The 18,320-nt window shown below is 40.2% G+C and overlaps 1 protein-coding gene across 1 annotated transcript; it reads right to left on the bottom strand.

Annotated features, from left to right (window-relative positions):
- Positions 1 to 15,499: 15,499 nt before the first annotated feature.
- SERTM1 (serine rich and transmembrane domain containing 1) lies at positions 15,500 to 16,351 on the bottom strand. Its single transcript, XM_062514718.1, has one exon. The coding sequence runs from the start codon at positions 15,821 to 15,823 to the stop codon at positions 15,500 to 15,502; it is 324 nt and encodes a 107-aa protein (XP_062370702.1). The 5' UTR covers positions 15,824 to 16,351.
- Between the last annotated feature and the right edge of the window lie 1,969 nt (positions 16,352 to 18,320).

Here is an 18,320-nt window from a genome sequence, read left to right as displayed (position 1 = left end):
GCAACCTGAGCTCATCAGTCGGGATTCCCTTGACTGACAGTATGTCTCATTTTCAGTAGGAGATGTTTATTCTCCCTTAACTAGCTGTTAGTAACAAAAAACAACCCCCAAGCCCAAACCCCAAAGCCAACCAAAGAAAAAGAACCCCACCTTGAGATAATGAAAATGGAAATACTTGAAAGTCATTTCGGTGCACAGTTGCACAGCTTGATATGATAAAGTTTTTTCACATTTTATCAGGTAATGTGTAAAAGAGATGGCTACTTAGCACAAAGTGTATGTAGCTTTTGTTTGCTGTAGGGACAGCAGTTTGAGGACCTCTAGACAGAGGCTTAGAGACACAAAGAACATCCATGCTCTAAAAGAATATTCAAAGGAGACCCTTCTCTGTGCAATCCTGGGTTCAAGATAATGAGGTCCAGTCTAAGATTTGCTATATACCTTTAATGTGACCTTGGAAAATACATTTAACATCCCACTTGGAAGACGTGATAAGTTATCTGCAAAGAAGAAAAATAGCTGTGGGAGTTTTCTTTTCCCTCATTTTGTTTAGATTGGGCTTTGTTTAGATTTGGGATTGCCCTGTGTACTGTTGCAATTTCTTATGGGGCTGCAAGAATAATAAAACAAGTCCAAAAGTCTATTCAGGAGTAGTGCTGGTGAACAAAAACTGAGGTGAAAATGTCTCCACTGAAACACATTGCGAAGGTATGCTGGTCTAGTACATGACACAGTGAGGTCTAACTCTGACACCCAAATGTCAGTGATTTCCAAAGCCTGACAGAAGGACACAGCAGGCAGTAAATGGTAGCTACACATCCAGATTGCAGCAAGAAGGACCTCCAAGACTGAAAAGCTGTTGCTTTCTGAAATGGATGAGCAGGGAAACAGAGTGCAAAAGTAATGCTTTGGCAAAAGTTTTCAGTCCATGCAGTAAGCCAAAGACTTCTGTAAGTTCAATGATCTTCCCACATTTCTTTTGCATTTATGCAAATATATTCATGCCTCAGATCCACACTGAGACCTAGGCTGGATTACAAAGTATTCAAAAAATCCTTCCAAGAAGATTTTCCTTCTATTACTCTCTCATAGCTTTTGCTTCAATTAAAAATTATCTTTTACTTTCAGAAGTAGCTTTGCAAGTCATTGCAGAAGTTACTGTAGTAGATAACAGAGACAAGCCACAGATTTGGAAACAATACTTTGAGTGGTTTAAATAAAGTGAAAGCATTTTTTTTCACCTTGAATAATGCAGTCAGGCTTGAAATGTGGTATCTGATGCTCTATTAACTTTTCCTTTAGAAGAACAATCACTTTTTTTAAGGTAGTTTTCTGTCAAAATATTTGCATTTAAAACAAAGGAAAGTAGAAGACAAAACTGCTGTACTCTGGTCACCTCATAGGGCATGATACCTTGTGGTAAGACAAATGCCTCTGATATGACAAAATACCTTGATGTATTTTTTGTCACTGCTGACCTAGATAAGACAGAATTTAGTGTAGCAAATAATTCTAACACCTTGAAAAGGCTGAGATTAGTTGAATTTGTGATTTGTGATGCTGCATAAAACAAAGTCCTTCTGTGATTTTCACTTTTTTTCCAGCTGCTTAATGGCAATTTCAGCAAGAAGTCTCTCTGAATAAAAGTGGAGGTGTGTGCTCAGAGGTTGCATGCCACTAACTGGGAAACCAAGTGCCTTCAGTAGCCAGGAGTGATGTTTCCTCTTAGCATGGTTAAGCAATTCAGAGCAGGAGGTGCTCATGTTTTTATGAAATGTTTAATTTGTGATTTAGGCTGAGATCTCAGGAATGTTATCTGTTTTGCTTCTTCCCCATAACTCCCATCTTCAGGTTGAGACTAATGAGCTAAACAAAGGAAATTAGATTAAAGAAAACCTACACCAATAGAACAAAATAAAAAGAAAGAATTGGCGAGGGCTTTTAAGGAAAAAGGTATAAGTAGACAAAATCGGTAGAAATGTAGTCAGGAAAGGTCAAAGGACAAATAAAAAATACAACACATTTTAATGAAGGCTAATTCCTGCCTGAAAAAAGGCTGCCACAAAGGAAAACATCCAAATTGGTGAGGGGACTAAATTTCGCACAAGAAGAGTTTTATCTGACTATAAAACGATTATGTCATAATGAGAAAGGAAAATAGGAGCATTTAGGAAGTAAAGGAGATCTAATAAAAGACCTGTTAATTGCCAAACCAGACATGGACGCCCGGAAAATATAAACATGAAAAAGACAGTCAGTTCAGGTCCTGTGGGGACTGTGGTATTTATGCAGCAAATGTAAGGTTTAATTGGGAGCAGCCACATTGCCAGTTCCTGCAGAGCCTGAGCCAGCTGAGATAGTGTCTGGGAGAAGCCATCAATCCCAAGTAGCTTCAATGACACTCCCTGACTTGGATGTGCTTCCCAGACAAAGACTGTCTGCAGAGACACAGCAGAAAAGAAACAGTTTGCAAGAGACTTCCCACAATGGTTTGAGTGTTAGACCACAAAAAAGAACAAAAGAGACTGCCCGTTAGTTAGTGGTGTCAACCTTAGAGCTCAGGAAACTTCTCAGTAAGGCAACTCAAGTTCTATGTTATGTGTGAAGAAGAAGAGAAAATCAGATGTTGTTTGGTTTCTCTGGAAGGGAGGAACAATCCTGGCAGTTAAATTTGGCTGAGGATAAACTCCCACCTCACTTTATGCAATGGAGAGAATTCTGAGGAAAGAGAACCCCAGATATTGTGAAAGGAAAGCAGGAGCCACTGAGGACAGTGCTATAGACATTTCCTGTTCAGTGCAGCAGTCCGTAACTTTCCTAGCTGTGCCTGCTCCACAGTATCTCATGGCTCCATACATGTGCTGCCCAAGCACCCTTTTTGCTTCCAGGCCCTGGCTCTGCCTCAAACAAGCAAATTTAGGAAGAAGAAGAGCATAGGACGTAACATTCTTCTTTGAATCCAACGTGCCTAATTCTGTTGATATCTCTGACACTTTTCACCAATATAATTGCATTTCAGGAATGCACTAGGATAGAGTTGTTTATGAAATATTACTCAGATAATTGTCTCGATAGCTAATTTGACTGGGATAAAAACTCCATTATTTGTAAACAAAGGGCAATGATAAACATTAATGTGTCGGGTTGGAGTTCGGTGGCTTACTGCTGAGACTGGTATTACATGCAGAGTTGTTTAATGATCTGAATGAAGGTGTTAACAGTGTTAAAAGAAATCCCGAGGGTGAGCTGAACAGGACCAAGATGAGCACAGTGGAGGCAAAGCACTGATGAAAGAATCTTTGAAGAAAGATGGTTTGGGATTATTGGAGTGGGTCAAGGTCCAGTTTTCTGACTATACCATGCACAACATTCCTCTGCCCAGGTTTTCAATGGTGCTGCTTGATTCCAGACTCACAGAGGTGATTTGGACCTAAAAAAATATTAAATGTGAGGTTACTATAACATATGGCCAATTTGGGTCTCTTTATGCAGAAACATCCCCTTTCAAAGTAGGAATCCTGCAAATACTCTCCATGCCTCTGGGGTGCCAGGGGCTGCAACCCTGAGTGGGATGCTGAGCATCTTCCTAGAAAAGATTGGAGAATTCAGAGAAGAATGACAGAAGTGACTGGGAGGATTGTGTAGTTTCATGGCATACACACAAGCACACAAAAATAGATGTGTGTGTGAGAGTGAGAGGAAGTAAAATGAACTAATTTCGCATTGTCAACAAACATTTGCAGGATGTCAGATAAATTTGTACTTATCCATATGTACTGAAAACCATCACTGGGAAACTTGTTTTGGTCCATAGCTTTGTGAAATCATAGCCTTGGCAAATCCAAAAACATGCACAAAAGTGTTTCTTTAATGTTTTTAATCCAGACTTTACTACTGGATTTTGCAGGGCAGCAAAATACTCCCTAAATTATACAAATGATTTGTTAATTGAAATTCTGTAGTTAAACCCTGTAAACCCAAAAATCTTTGGGCATTTCCAGAAAATCAGAATGCAGTGGTGAACAGATCTAACTACACAGATGGGGGGAGAGGGGGAAGAGGGGGTATGGAAAAAGGTAAAATATATCTGAAATAACTTAGAAAATAATGTTTTCAGAATGCATATTTTAGGGTAACACAAGCAAGAAAGAGGAAGAAAGAATTATTTCAGAGGTGATCCCATCCCATAAAGCCTAGGTTTCTAGAAGTTCATGTAACAATTCCTTCACTGTGAATACTCAGCAATGACTAGTATTATTTGCAGCACCCACCCTGGGATATCTGTCTGTTTGTCTATCTGTCTGTTCATCTATCTATCTATCTATCTATCTATCTATCTATCTATCTATCTATCATAAGAATTAATATCGAACTGAGGAAATTAAATAGTCCCAGTGAACAGCAATAGTGTATGTAGTAGTGGTAAGGGCATTTTCATAAAAGGGCTCAGAATTGTGGCAGCACCACCTTTAAAGGTTTAAATAATTGATTTTTATCTAATCTATCAAACATACTGCCCAAAATGATATTTACAGCATTCCCCGATTTAACTGTAGAGACGTTTCCCATTGCATGCTCATCAGGTAGGCTCACTGAATTTACCAGGACTCAGGACATGCTTGGAGAATCATTACTAATAGAAATTCAAAACCCAAATGAGCTTCTGTATATTGATATCCAGATGAGAGGTATGCAGCTAAAAATACCCCTTGTCAACTGTGGTTTTTGTTATGCGCCAGCTCCGCTTGGAATTTGCTACAGACAACCAAGATGAGCAGTGTGCTTGCAAGGAATTTTTTTGTCGAATACCCCTTTGATCTAAAACAGATGCTACAGATTATCAGCAGAAGGCCTATGTTGCATGCTAAGAAAGCCAGTACTGTTCAGCAAAGGGTTTTGGTAAAGGTAGGGTGGGAGGGGATAGGTCATGCATTACTGCTGTCGAACTACCCAACTGTTCCACTGCAGTCTTTATTGCAGAGGTTTTCTAGGCTCAGTAAATCAATGGGAGGTCAAGCCACACATTATTACTGCACCACACAGTTTCAGATTGCTTAGCATAAAATGTCATGTACATAGGAGAGGCAGTAATTTCAGGAAAAGCAAAGAAACTAGGAAAACCCAAAGAAAATAGGAAAATGAGGGGTTCCTGAAGCACCTCCTTACAAGGGGAGGCAGCTGAAGTCACTGTCATGTTTCAACTGAATAAAACCCAATACACTTTATGTCATTGCTGATGTTTTGAGTCTCCTCTTTTCCCCCATGTAGGCTGAATTAGCGGATGATATGATTAGATCCATCCTGTGGACAACCCACAAATCCCTATCCATAATGGAAGTGACCTACTCTTCCTCTGTACCACTCTGAAGGTCTCTGTATGGCAGTGCACACAGTTCAGCTATTGACACTCAGTTTGTCAAAGCAGATGTTTTACACATTTTCAGGGATGTGGTTTTCTGAATACAAATTAGTAGAAGTGGCAACGGAAATGGCAATCTGTGGCATTTGTAACTCAAATGAAAACATTCACATTTACCAGTTGCTCTGTTTCTGGAGCTCTAATATAATGTTAGCCATTTTTTCTTATCTGATTACATTCTCATTCTAGCATATATTACTTTTTCTCTTTAAAATCAGTAACTTGGTCTCTAAACAGCGGAAAAATTAAACACCAATTAGAGTAATTAGAAAATCACTAATTTTGTCTGCTGAGTCTGGTTCTGCATTCCCTTTAGATGCATAACTTCCAAGGAGGTCAACAGAAGGTCTGTGTGCAAGCATGCATTAGGATCTAGTCATAAAGGAAAATTAGATTAAGGTTTCATAAATAAATGACTGTTTTTCCTTGATTGATTAAATAGTTAAAAAATTCATCACAGGTCTATTTGAAATATTTTTTTTCACAAAAAATTATTCTGTTTTTGAAAAAAATTAAAAATCTACATTTCAAACAAGATTGTTTAAAAAGGTTAGGCAAGATTGTTTTATTTAATCTGCATAGACATGCTTTGAGCACTTAATTTTAAAGTAGATATCTCTGAGTCACTTTTAAATATAGTGCAAAACAATCTGAGAACAGTGCTTGTTTCCAAAATGTTGTAATAAAATATTTCAACTAATACTGGTTTGTTTAATTCAAATAATTTTGACAGAAATGCATCAAGCTCATGACAGTAAACTGTGACCTGTGTTTTCCAGTGAACAGAGAAGACAGGAAATATCTGCATAGGATTCAGCTGCAGATTTGGCTGCTTGGAGGCTAATTCCAGTAGGATCACTGCCCAGTGCTGGCACATTATTTGCATCAGCAACAGGAGAGGTATCCAGTCTTTTTTTTTCTGCTGAAACCCATGACTCTTACCCTGCTTTCCAAGCTGCTGCACTGTTTTAAGCATAGACATTTGAAGTTATCTTTAGATTTATTGGAGTAGTAGAAGGATTGGGGAGAACGACTGGGTTGCTTCACTGTAAATCCTTTGATCCTTGAGGTTGATGTACAGCAAAGTCAGTCCCTCACTTCTACACTCTGCCTTACTCTCATTCTCTTGCTGTTTCTTTATTCTCTTTGCTACAGTCCTCATAGCAGCAGACATTTCAAGTTAGCATCTTCAGATACAGGCGAGAGATATAAACCTTTTTTTTTTTTTTTTTTCCCTTCCAGACAAGAGAAAGGTTAGATAACTACTTCAGGTGACCACGAAGCTGTCCTAAGGCAGTGCCTTAGCTGGTCACTATGCAGATGTTCACAGGAGTCACCTTGTCTCACAGCAGCTCCTGCAGCATCCTGGCAGCTGGGGAGAGGGCAGGCAGTGGACAGCACACACCGGCCCTGGGCATGTCAGGATTCCAGGACAGTCCCCGAGGCTGCCTGGAGGGGGTGTATATGGAAACAAATGAGGAGCAGATCCTGCTTGCTCAAATCCCCATCAGAGCTCATGGATCCCAGTATTACTGAAGGCAGAGTCCACCTGCCCATTTTTCCTTGTCTGCAGAGATGGCTCTGTTTCTCCATCCTCTCTGGCACATTTCCTGCAGCAGCTGAACACCCATGGGCAGAGAAGATACCATGCTCCCCAAATATTTAATCATATCCATTTTCCTAATTACCCTTCCATTTATCTATTTTGCATGGCAGGTTTCTACTGTAAATAGGAAGCAATTGGTGTGTGGTTTGCCTCAAAACATAACTTTTTTTTTCCCTCTTGTTTTTCTGCAAGCTGGGTTTTTTTTGTTGTTGTTTTTTTATGATAGAGAGACAGGAGAGGTGCAAATTCGGTTCAGTTCTATCTACAAATTTTCAATTCTTTTTGTTTATTTTCTGATTATTTGTTTGTATACCTATTTGTTTACATATCCAATTCTATTATCATTAAAACTTGGTTTTTGCTCTTCACTTTTCCCCTCTGCTGGGGAAAATCCATCTTTGGAGAAGAAAACCAAAGAGCATTCCAGAAGACCATCCCAGCAGGATTACTTTAAGAGGACAGCTGCTCAGATGGACTAGGACACAGGAGGGAACAACAGCAGAGTTCTGCCTTTTTGATAACCACTGAACAAATCCAGATGACGAAGGATAGGAGCACCCAAGCTGAACAAAGGTCAGTCTGTCTGTCTTCCTGATTTTTCCACTTTCTTTTTCCCTCTGCAACAACCCTTTTATTACAGCATTATAATTCAGCATTCTGTAATGCGAAATCATGCAGGTTTTTTCACCTTCTCTTCCACTTCAGCTGAAAGCACTAGCACCCAACTAATTGCTTTTGATCTTGCCAGAGTTCAAGTTACAATATCCAATTTTTTTTTTTTTCATCACAGCAAGCTCTATTTCCACTGAATGAATACTGATGAGCTAGACACTAGAAAGTGCCTTTGGTCAAACAACATAGCTTGTTCTGAATTCTCAGTACATCTAAGCAATTATAAATCTGTCACTAAAACCTTCTTTACTTTCAAAATGAGCTACAATGTCTTGTAATAAATTTCTAAAACTTTTATCATTTTTTTTTTCCTAGAAGTCTTTTTGTGTAGCATAGGGCTGCAGGGTCCCTTTTCAGTGCACACATTTATTTGGGCATGGTCCTTCCAAATCCTCCCTGGCCACCAGCCCATGCAAGAGCAGATGATGAGGGACAATGTGGCAATGTGGGAGGGAATCTGTGTACTCAATACCCTTTCTGGGGCAGGATGGGGCCCCAGGACCTCACTTCACCCACTGTGAAGCACAGACTTGCCCCTCACTTGCTATCAGCAGGACTGACAGTGTCTTACAACAAACACCATGAAATCTGGACCACCTTGGTCTAACAAAATTTTCTGGCAGATCTAACTCAGCCTTTAACTTGCTGTTAGGAGCAGATATTAGGGTTAGCCTTTCCCTCTACAAGCACTTGTTTTCATAATGATGGCTGAAATGGCAAATTTAGATATTTCTTCAGGAATATAACATAGAACCATTATATGAAATAGTGCATTTGCAATGTTCTTAAATATAGAAAAGTTAGTGAAGGAAAATTGTTCCTGCAGAGATACAGTGACATGTTCACTCAAGAATTCATTTCTGAATAATGCCAACCTCAAAGTACGAATGGAGACTGAAAATCATGGAGCAGCTTCTGTTTTAAAGAAATTACTGAAAATGAGTGTTAATCATTCTTTAGACTTCTTACTGTGGAAATTAGGCACTCTCCTATGGATTTTCCAGCAATGTTACAGTACCATGCAAAATTACTGTGAGGATAGGGGCATTTCTCATTGAAAAGCCCTCTCTGGACATGTAAAAAACAGTTTTTGAAGAGCAATTAATTCTGCATGTGCTGAAGTGTGCTATGTAGCAGGAGAGCTGGGGTGCTGACAGGTGGTGGAAGAGGAAACACCGAGTCAGTGTCTCCAGCTGAGGAGGTACCTGCCCAGCTCCTGCCCAGCAGCCCAGGCTGTGCAGAGGCACAATGACAGCCTGGGAGAGCTTCGTGTGATATCCCAGATGAAGTGCAATTTATTTGGCAATCCTTTGGAGCCTTCAGATGCAAAAAAAAAGAACAAAAAAAAAAATAAAAATACTAGAGTATGGGAAAAAATAGGACTCTCATATGCCCTGGGCAGGAAATGCTTTTCCAGAGACAAGGAATTCAGGAGCAGAGCAGCAAGAGCCGGAGCTGCAGCAGGAGGGGAGTGTGTGACTGGGGCTAGGGGGGAACTTCCCAAGTGTGGGCCAGTGAAGTTTCTTGCCCAGATATGAACCTCATGTCCCCCCTGCCCAGTAACTGTCCCTGTGTGGTCCCTGACAGTGGCACTGAGGACAGGAGAAAAAGGGATCATGTGCATTGTGAGGGATGGTACAGCTTTATTTACCTTGTAGCTGCAGTATTGCCTGTTTGTGCCTAATTCATCACACGTCTCATGAGAAGATGCCCTTCTCTCACTGCTGCTCCTTGCTGCTCCAGCCAGCACAGTCCTTTCTGAGTCTACTCCTACCTCAGACACATCCATTTGTATGTTTTTCAGGCTGCATCTCCCTTTTTATCCCTGCCATACTTCTGTTCTTGCTAGGGTGCCTTTCTTTGTATCATCATTTCTTTTTCCTAGCAAGTGCTTTAGCTTGTCCTAGTTTAATAAGTTCCACCTTCTGCATCCTGATGAAGCTGATGGAAAAAGGGAGGGTACCTTGGCAGAAATCCCCCTGAATACAGCTCCCAGCTGTGTAGCAGGATCCAGGGAGCTGGAGCAGGATTTGCCCTGAATTAACTACACAGGGAATCTCCATCATAACTATGTTCTTTACGCTAATTTCTTACCTGTCAGCAACTGCTGAGCCCAAGCTAAAGAAAAAGCCATTCAAATGATTTATGTGTTGGAGCTAATACTCTAAACCAAAGGACAAACTGATCCCTGTGCTGAAGGAGCAGTGAGGGCACAATTCATTAACTGGAAGCTTAGTCTCCATCTTATATTTAACCAATAATATTCCATAACAAACAAACAAAAAAGAGAGGTGTGGCTGTACTCTGGGACCAGATCTATATGACCAGACCAGCATTCACTGTTTGAAGTGCAGCTTCCTAAGTAAATATGTGTGGCAAAATGCCCTGACGGATATCTACACTTGTTTACTAAAGAGAGAAATAGTTGGATAGTGTAAATTTTTTGTCCCCTTAAACAGTAGAATGTCTTACCTAGAAAAATTTAGGACAAAAAATAATTATGTCAGCACAGGTGGCATAAAACACTCTATGTTAAACAATTCATTCATATAGCTTTTCTATTTAGAAATAGATATTTTGGCAAAAAAAATAGAAATTTACAAATGATACATTTTGTTTGCAAAAAGCTATACATTAGATTATATTTTTAGAAAGTTTACTTTTCTGCTTCTGATTTTTTAACTGAAGCTGTTTAAAGACATTTATTGTATTAAAACTGCATCTTTTGGTGCTGAAACAAATGCAGCCACCATGCTGGTGTCTATAAGAAACAGAAGATGAAGTTAAACTATGCAAAGGAGCCAGTCCAACTTTCAGAAGGCACCTGAAGATTCTGTACATTAATAGCCTATGAGCCACTGGCCGTTTTCAAACTTACAGTGGGTGATCAGCTCCCACTGATGTAAAACAAAGAAAACAGAAGTGAAAACCAGCTCATCTCACGTGGTCCTTGCTGTCACCTGCATGGTGATTATCATGATTATACTAATGGGCTTACCTGCCCTTGGAAGTGGATACGCTGGAGGTTGACGCTGCTTTCATCTCCAAAGCACAGTGTCAGGAGGAGCCGGTAAGTGACTCTGGCAAGCCCCTTTGGACACTTTGGGTGGTGTGAGCAAGGCAGGAGCTCCGTGGAGCTTTGTGGAGCTGTGGTGCGAGCCCAGGGCTGTGGCCACAGGCAGGTCCCTCTGGCACATCAAACTGTCTGCATCACTGAGCTGTAAAGCACCTTCAGGACTGCTCCAGGCAAGAGAAAACCCACTTTTCTTGGAGAGAAAAAAAAAAAAAAGGCCTCCTTCAGGCTACTTTTGCACCTTGCATTCGGGGTGTGTGATCCTCGACTGTAGCCACAGACCATGGATCATATCTTGGGGAGCCCACGGAGGGCAGCGTGTGCCAAAGGTCACCCAGCCCAGGAGAGCTGGGCTGGAGCTCACAGAGCCTCCTGGAGCAGCTGTGGCTGATGCAGTGAAAACAGGCCTGTCAAGGAGAATGGGAGGTGCATGGACCACGTAAATAATCTCATGCAGGTGTCTTTGCTAGGGCTCTCACTGAAAAAAAGCAAAAATGCTGGAGGAAAGAAGCTCAAGTAGAGTGGAACATGTTGTTCCTTAGGGATTCAGTCTTGCCAGAGTACCATGGGGTTAGACAGTGAGGGGAAGGCAAACAAGCTGCACAGAATAGGAGTAACGCTTGCTCCCACGCTGAAAGACTTTTGTTGGAAATTCAGATGACTTTCAGCTTACAGAGACAAACCTTTCAGGTCAGCTGGCAGAGAAGGGCTGAACACAGAAAATAATTTCAATGGAATAAACTCTCCATGGAGCTGGAGTTGCTAAGCATGACACTGTTTCAAGGCGGGAATAATGTGGTAATCTTCAGGGCAGATAAATATAATGGGTTAACTTGGCAGTAGGGCTAAGGTGACCAACAGTGCAAGAGAGTTTTAGATATAGAGGCTGCTACAGTTTTCAGCAGGTACTCTGATTTAATTTGCTTGAATGGACCAAATTTGGTGAACTACAGCAAAATAATTTTTCTGTGTGTTCCACAAACTCCTTCAGTTCTTTCCTCATCCATGTTTTATTCTTTTTTTTTTTTTTCCTATAGATTTCCAGGTATACTTTGCAACCACCCCATGCCCTGCAGTCTTGGAATCATGTCTTAACAAAGTTAATGGCAGTGTTCAAGTTAGAGGGCTCAGTAACAAGCAAAAATGGCTCCGGGAAAAAGCTGACTGTGAAATGTGAACCCACACAACAAAAATACAGTGGAAAAGTATGTGGCTGCAGGGAGGAGGGGGAGCTGAGCAGCTCTTTAGCAACAAATTATTGAACTAATTACCTCCCAGTAAAGATATTGCTTATTCAGCTCCAGGGATGAGAAAACACATCAGGAGGAGGCAGAGAGCCAGAAGCCTCTGAGTTTTTGCTCTGACATGAAGGGGACTGCCTGAGGATTGTCTGATCCAGTCCTTTTGCCCAAAGCAGAGTCAGCTGCAAACAGGTCAACACATGGAAGCACCACAGCCTCTCTGGACAACCTGTGCCAGTGTTTTACTACCCTCTCAATAATCTATTTTCATGTGGAATTTCATGTGTTTCAGTTTGGCCTCTGGTCCTGCTGTGGGTACCTCAGGGAAGGCCCTGGCTCTCTCTCCTTCATCCTTTCCCATAAGGTATTTATATATGTTGATGAGATCCTTCAGAGCCTTCTATACGCTAAATAGTCCCAGCTCTCTCAGCCTCTCCTCATATGAGAGATGCTCCAATCCCTTAATCATTTTAGCTGCCCTGAGCTGGGCTCAGTGTGGGATTTCCACAACTCTCTCTCCTCTACTGGGTAATCCAGAAATGGACTCAACAGAAAATATCCCCACAACTCTAGCTGGAATAGAATAGTAGAATATTTTCATCTGGAAGGTACCCACAGTGATCATCTAGTCCAACTGTCTGACCACTCTGGGGCTGACCAAAAGCTAAAGCATGTTAAGGGCATTGTCCAGGTGCCTTTTAAACACTGACAGGCTTGGGGTATCCACCACCTCTAGGAAGCCTGTTCCACTGTTCTCAGGTTAACTTAGGCTCAGATTCTCAGGTGTATTTATTTTCTTCTTCCTCTTTTTTTCTTGAAGAACTGGTACTTAGCAATCCTTAAATATGCCACTTTGCTTTTTGCCTGTGGTTTCTCCTGATACTACTTTATTGGAACCTACTTGTTTCTATTCAAATCTGTCCCGAAGAGAACAGATTCAACTCAGCTGAAATCATGATGACTACACAGTCCCGTATGTCACTCCAGAGTGGAAGAAAAATAATAGCACCTACTAAACTACAAAGCAAAATCCAATGTGTGCCTTCAGTTATCTTTGCTGTTTTCTGCAGTTGGAAAAATAATTTCTGTTTTGGTGCAGTTTGACAACAGCTCACTGAACACAGCCAATGGGGTTTCAACACTTTGCATTTTAATATTAAATGTCTTAATATTTAAATATTAAATATGTGCAAGTGTAAACACATTGCTGGGAACAAACACCCATCTCAACCTGTGGACTCATCTCTGTTTTTGATTAAATTCCTCCATTTGCAGAAAAGGAAACAACAAATGTACAACTTTGTCAGTAAGGGAAGATAGTCAAACAGTTGCTCTGTCTTGATTTACAACTCATTTATTTCTATCTACCAGTCAACGTACAAATACATTCTGTTACAGGTTTGGGATTTCAAAGTGCTTTCAGAAAGGAAGTAATGTTTCCTGATCCCTTTTAAACAGCTACCTCTTTTTTCAAGGCCAATTTTCAAATACAGTGAAAAGTGACATACATGAAACTGTTGTCTAGATGAATAAAACATTCCAAGCTATAAATATATTAACCAAACCAGTTTGGCTCAGGGAATCTGCAGGCTTACATTTTTTATTAGTCAGCAAGTTCTTTGGCCTCTGTAATGAACTCATCACCACCATAAGTCATTGCTACTTACCATACTGGATTTCCACTTCTGAAAACACCAACTCCAGTATCATCTGTATTGTTTGGCAACAGAAGCAGCATTTTTAATGATTATATTTACACCAGACTTTCCAAATGTGTATTTTAAAGTCTGTGCATTTAATGATAGAGTCTGTCTTGTTTATGAATGCATGGACAGCTTGGCAAGAGGTACAAATGTGTTTGGGAAGTGTTCCCTAACCCTCAGCCTGCTGAGCAGTGGTGCCGTGTGAGGGGACAGCAGCTGCTCCTGCTGAGATCATCCCATCTCCCAGAGTTACACCTGTGTTATGTCAGTGACAGAAATGGCAGTGACAATGCCATTTCTTTGGTCTCTCCAGTGATTTGGATCCAGCCATGAAAGCAAAATTTGCATAGGCTTGGGTGGCAGGACTGAGCTGTGGTCACACAGTACAATAAGGACAACAAGGCATTACACCAGTCTGGGGTTGCAGTTTTAGTAGGTCTATATTGGGCACTTCAAATCACTATTTTAAATGTTTGGCTTGATTTGAAGCCCAACTGATTCAGATCACAAAGCTGCTCATTATTTTACTGCACAAATTGAGTGGCAGGTTACATTTTGAGCAGGGGAAATGATAACCCAGAAAATGGCATGGCAAAGAGGAGTGAGACTGTGGATCCATTTACCTTCCCTCTTGCTGGCCTTTCTTTATGCTGATGGGGAAAAGTGGCAGAGCCACTCCCATTTTTCCTTCCCATCCCTTCCTCCGCTCTGCAGGTACACCTTGCACTTCCTGCAGGTGAGAGCACAGGTCTTCCTTACCATTGCATAAATCCCTGTGTGTCTCCCTCTACCCGCTGTGCATTTCTGAAATCACAGGACAAAGCCTGGCCCAGAAAGTCCTCACCAGTACAAGCAATTTCTGTCCCTGCTGGCCTTGCTCACATGAGTACAAATATCACATGCCTAAAGGACAGTTAAGGAGCTCTTCACTTGCTACCTGTATTTATTGAATGCAGGCCTTTTACGAGAAACCAGTGGTTTGTCGTGGTATCCAGTATCAGTGAAGAATGGAAAGTAGTTGTGTGGTATTTGTGATTCAGCAGCAAAAGCTGCCCCCTGGAGGAATATGTCATTAGGCAAATGAGATAAATGAGATGCAACAGGGTCCAAAAATACCTCCACACATTCCACAGTGAGTATCGTTATTGTAGTCACTTTACTAAGTTAACCAAAGAGACTCAAAAACTGAAATACTGACTTCATACAGAATGAGTTGGGAGTACAAATAAACAAAAACAACATTCCTCAAGAATTAGTTGTGTACAAATACTGCGTAAGATGTGAAAATTAAGCAGGAAAAAAGGAAACAATATCAAGAACTTTAAATTGTCCCAATATTTATAATTTAAGCAGATTTTTTTGTACTTTAGCAATAGGGATTTAATCCAGAAGTCCTTATATAATTAAAAAAGAAAAATAGTCAGCATATCGCTGACAGAAGACCAGTGAAGAAGGTCACAATTAGAGCAGAAAAATGACACATCCAGTTAGAACTGTATTACAAGTTGGAAGGACTAGTCTTAATTAACACCGTCTATGTGTGAGAAAAATACAGCATCACAGTTACAGCCAAGAAATGATGATCAGGTATCATTATCCATAGTCTAAAATGAAAATGAGTTAAAGGAGAAATGAAGACTAGAAAAGGAAAGGGGGAAAAAATGTAAGGAAACTTTTAAAAACACCTCTCAGTAATAGTCTTCTAAGGCAAATGTTACATGCACTAATTCCCCAAGAAACTAGACAAAGCTCTTCCATTCCCAGTGTGTTTCCTTTCATTTATTTTCATGAAGAAAGGTTTGAGAGAGCAGAGCGCTGGGAAGAAATACTGCAAACCTCTAAATTAGTGAATGAACTTCCAGCATCACTATTGTATTCAGGGTAGGATGAACTGGAAGAAATTATGTTTTTCAGCCTCTGAAGTGCAATGATCAGTAGCAAAAGGAGAAAAGCTAATAGACTAAGGAATATAGAAACATAGACATAGACGTTGGATAAATGGCCAGGCGATGAATCCACTGAAGTTGAAAGGGATGTGGGATACAGCTCCAGAAATGTCCCATTTTCCATGTTTCCCACAAATCCAGATGAAGGGTAGGATTCTGACATTATTTGGTTTGTGTTTTAAAAATCGCAACAGATCTTGCGTTCAAAGGCAATTTTAGTGGCATAAAAAGGGTTTATTTTAAGCAAACATTTTTCCATCACAATGGTGAGATGACAAGTCAGCCAGTGAATGAATTTATCCTTTACTGCTCAAGCTCGGGACAGTTTAAGATTTTATCCTTCAGAACTGCAAGAAAAAAAAAAAACAAAAACAAAAAACCAAAGTTAATTTACTAGCAGATAATGTGCACCTGATATAATTAGGTCTTAAGAACTACATTTCTTAGCTAAAAGATTAAATTCTAAAAGAATTAGCTAGCAATTATCTTTATATCACAATTTTCCAAAATGCTGGGATTAGGAGAAGTACTACTGAATCCTAATGGTTTAAAACTGACTCTTCCCAACCATGAGTTGTTTAGTTGCTCAATCAAAAATGTACTTTATATGGGACAGAGGTATTGGAATCCAAATTTTTCTTGTGATAAAAAAATCTAGTCAAGTAATGAATCCTCCTCTCAAGATTTCAGCTCCTCAACCTGGATGAGCAAAGCCACTCAACATCACAGTCAATGATGAATCCATCAGCTACTTACTCCATAGTGTCTTGCCAGAGGCACTCAGGATTAGAAAATCTGCTAGACTTGCTTTCTTACTGTGTATTTATGAAATGTTTTGAATGGTTTCAAATATCAAAATGTACCTCACTGTAATTCTGCCATGGAGATCTCAATGGTAGGCATGTTTCAGTGGAGTGATGCAGCTTCTGACACCCACAAGCAAAATCCCAAGGAAGGGGCAGCCCTGCCAGCCCAGCAAACATGAGAGGACTATCTAAGGGCTATGGACAAAAGGTTACATTCTAGATGTTGTTTTATTGTTTATTTATTGTGGTTTTGGTTTTACAGTGGAGTTTTTGGTGGTCTTAATCAAGCATCCCTATAGCCTGCAAGATATGCAGGAAAACTGCATCTGCAAATACCAGATAAAAATATTCTTACCGTTGTGGTATATAACTCATAGTCACACATAAAATATACTAAACTAATACCATTTTATAACCCTAATAGTATTTACCCCCACAGGAAACCGTATTTGCTGTACCTCGTAAAATAAGTCACAACAGACTGAACAAAGAGAGATCCTTATGAGATTATACTCCTTTTGAACTGTCTTTAATTTAGTGATATAAAATTAACTAATGGAACAATATGTGTTCATTTCATGCTCTGGAAATAGTTAAGTTAATAGTTAAGCTAATTTATCCTTTTTAACAGATAGGCTTTGATATAGAAGATGTTTATTCTTAATTACTTGTCACAATGAAAATCAGATCCATTATTAATTGAATTGCTCTACAATAACTTAAGGAATTAATTCACACGAATTCTCTAACATGGAAGAAGTTGAAAGCCTTTAAATTTTTCACAGATTTGAAATCTACTACATTCTTCTTTCACTACTAGCACTTGACCGTGGTACAAGGAATAATTTTGGCATTTTTTGGGACTTTTTCTGAAGTGGAAAATTTATAGTATTAAATAAGACTAATCAGAACCTCAGTTAAGCAGGGAGGTGTTTTCTTAAATCAGAGCTTTTAGAGGCCTTAAAACATCACTCAAGCTATTTTTAAATGAGTATTTTGTAGTGAGATCAGAGACACTGTAAACTCTGGTTCCAAATGAAGCCACGAGTAGTTTTATTCAGTGCACCACAGCTACCACTTCAGCTCAGGTTCCTGCTTCTGCTGGGAGAAGAAGGTAAGTTGTGTCTCTTACCCTGATCCTCCTGAAGAAATAACCTCCAGAGGAGAGTCAGATGGTAGCTTCACCTTCTTGTTAGGTCACTGGGCTTTTTTGCATTTCTGAAAACTAAATACAACATCATAACATTTAGCTCAAATCTAGTCCCAAAAAATGATTTGGAATTTTGCCACTGGCTTCAAAGTATGATGGCAAAGCTGGTAAAAGGCAATAAACCTTTCTGTAAACTGACCGAGGAAATTAACCACAGAGGCAAAATTTCACATTCTGTACTGGTCCCTGCCTTTCCCTCTTCTATTTTTGGAAAGCTGAGTTGGTTTTAGGCAAAGAATGGATTGCAAGTATTGTTCCTGAATGACTGCACATGGAGAACTCTGACAGGAGGCAGCTTTCCAACTACCCTCTCTTGAAAACTCCTGGGACAGCAGAACTGGCACCTGTCTGCTGGGGGACTCAGATTTTGTGGTGTATCTTGCTCTGGATTACTTTGTTAGAGGTACCTCAGCAATGCCAGAACAGGGCTGTGTGATTTGAGGAGGCTCCCTGAGTCCTCTGGCCCATCCTCACTGCTGAGAGCCCCAGATGACACTCTGCCTTTCTGACTACGGCTGAGTTTTCCTGCTGCTCCACTGTTACACAGCCTTGCTTCTCTGATGGACAATCTGCCTAGAAGATTCACATATTTCAGTAAAACAATTCACTGGTCCAAGAAGGCACAGATTCTACTTTCACACTCT

The sequence above is a fragment of the Cinclus cinclus genome, chromosome 2 (genome assembly GCF_963662255.1).
Source record: "Cinclus cinclus chromosome 2, bCinCin1.1, whole genome shotgun sequence".
In the NCBI taxonomy this organism is placed as follows: domain Eukaryota; kingdom Metazoa; phylum Chordata; class Aves; order Passeriformes; family Cinclidae; genus Cinclus; species Cinclus cinclus.
The sequence above is the reverse complement of the archived record's forward strand: the minus strand, read 5'-3'. Positions and strand labels throughout refer to the sequence as shown.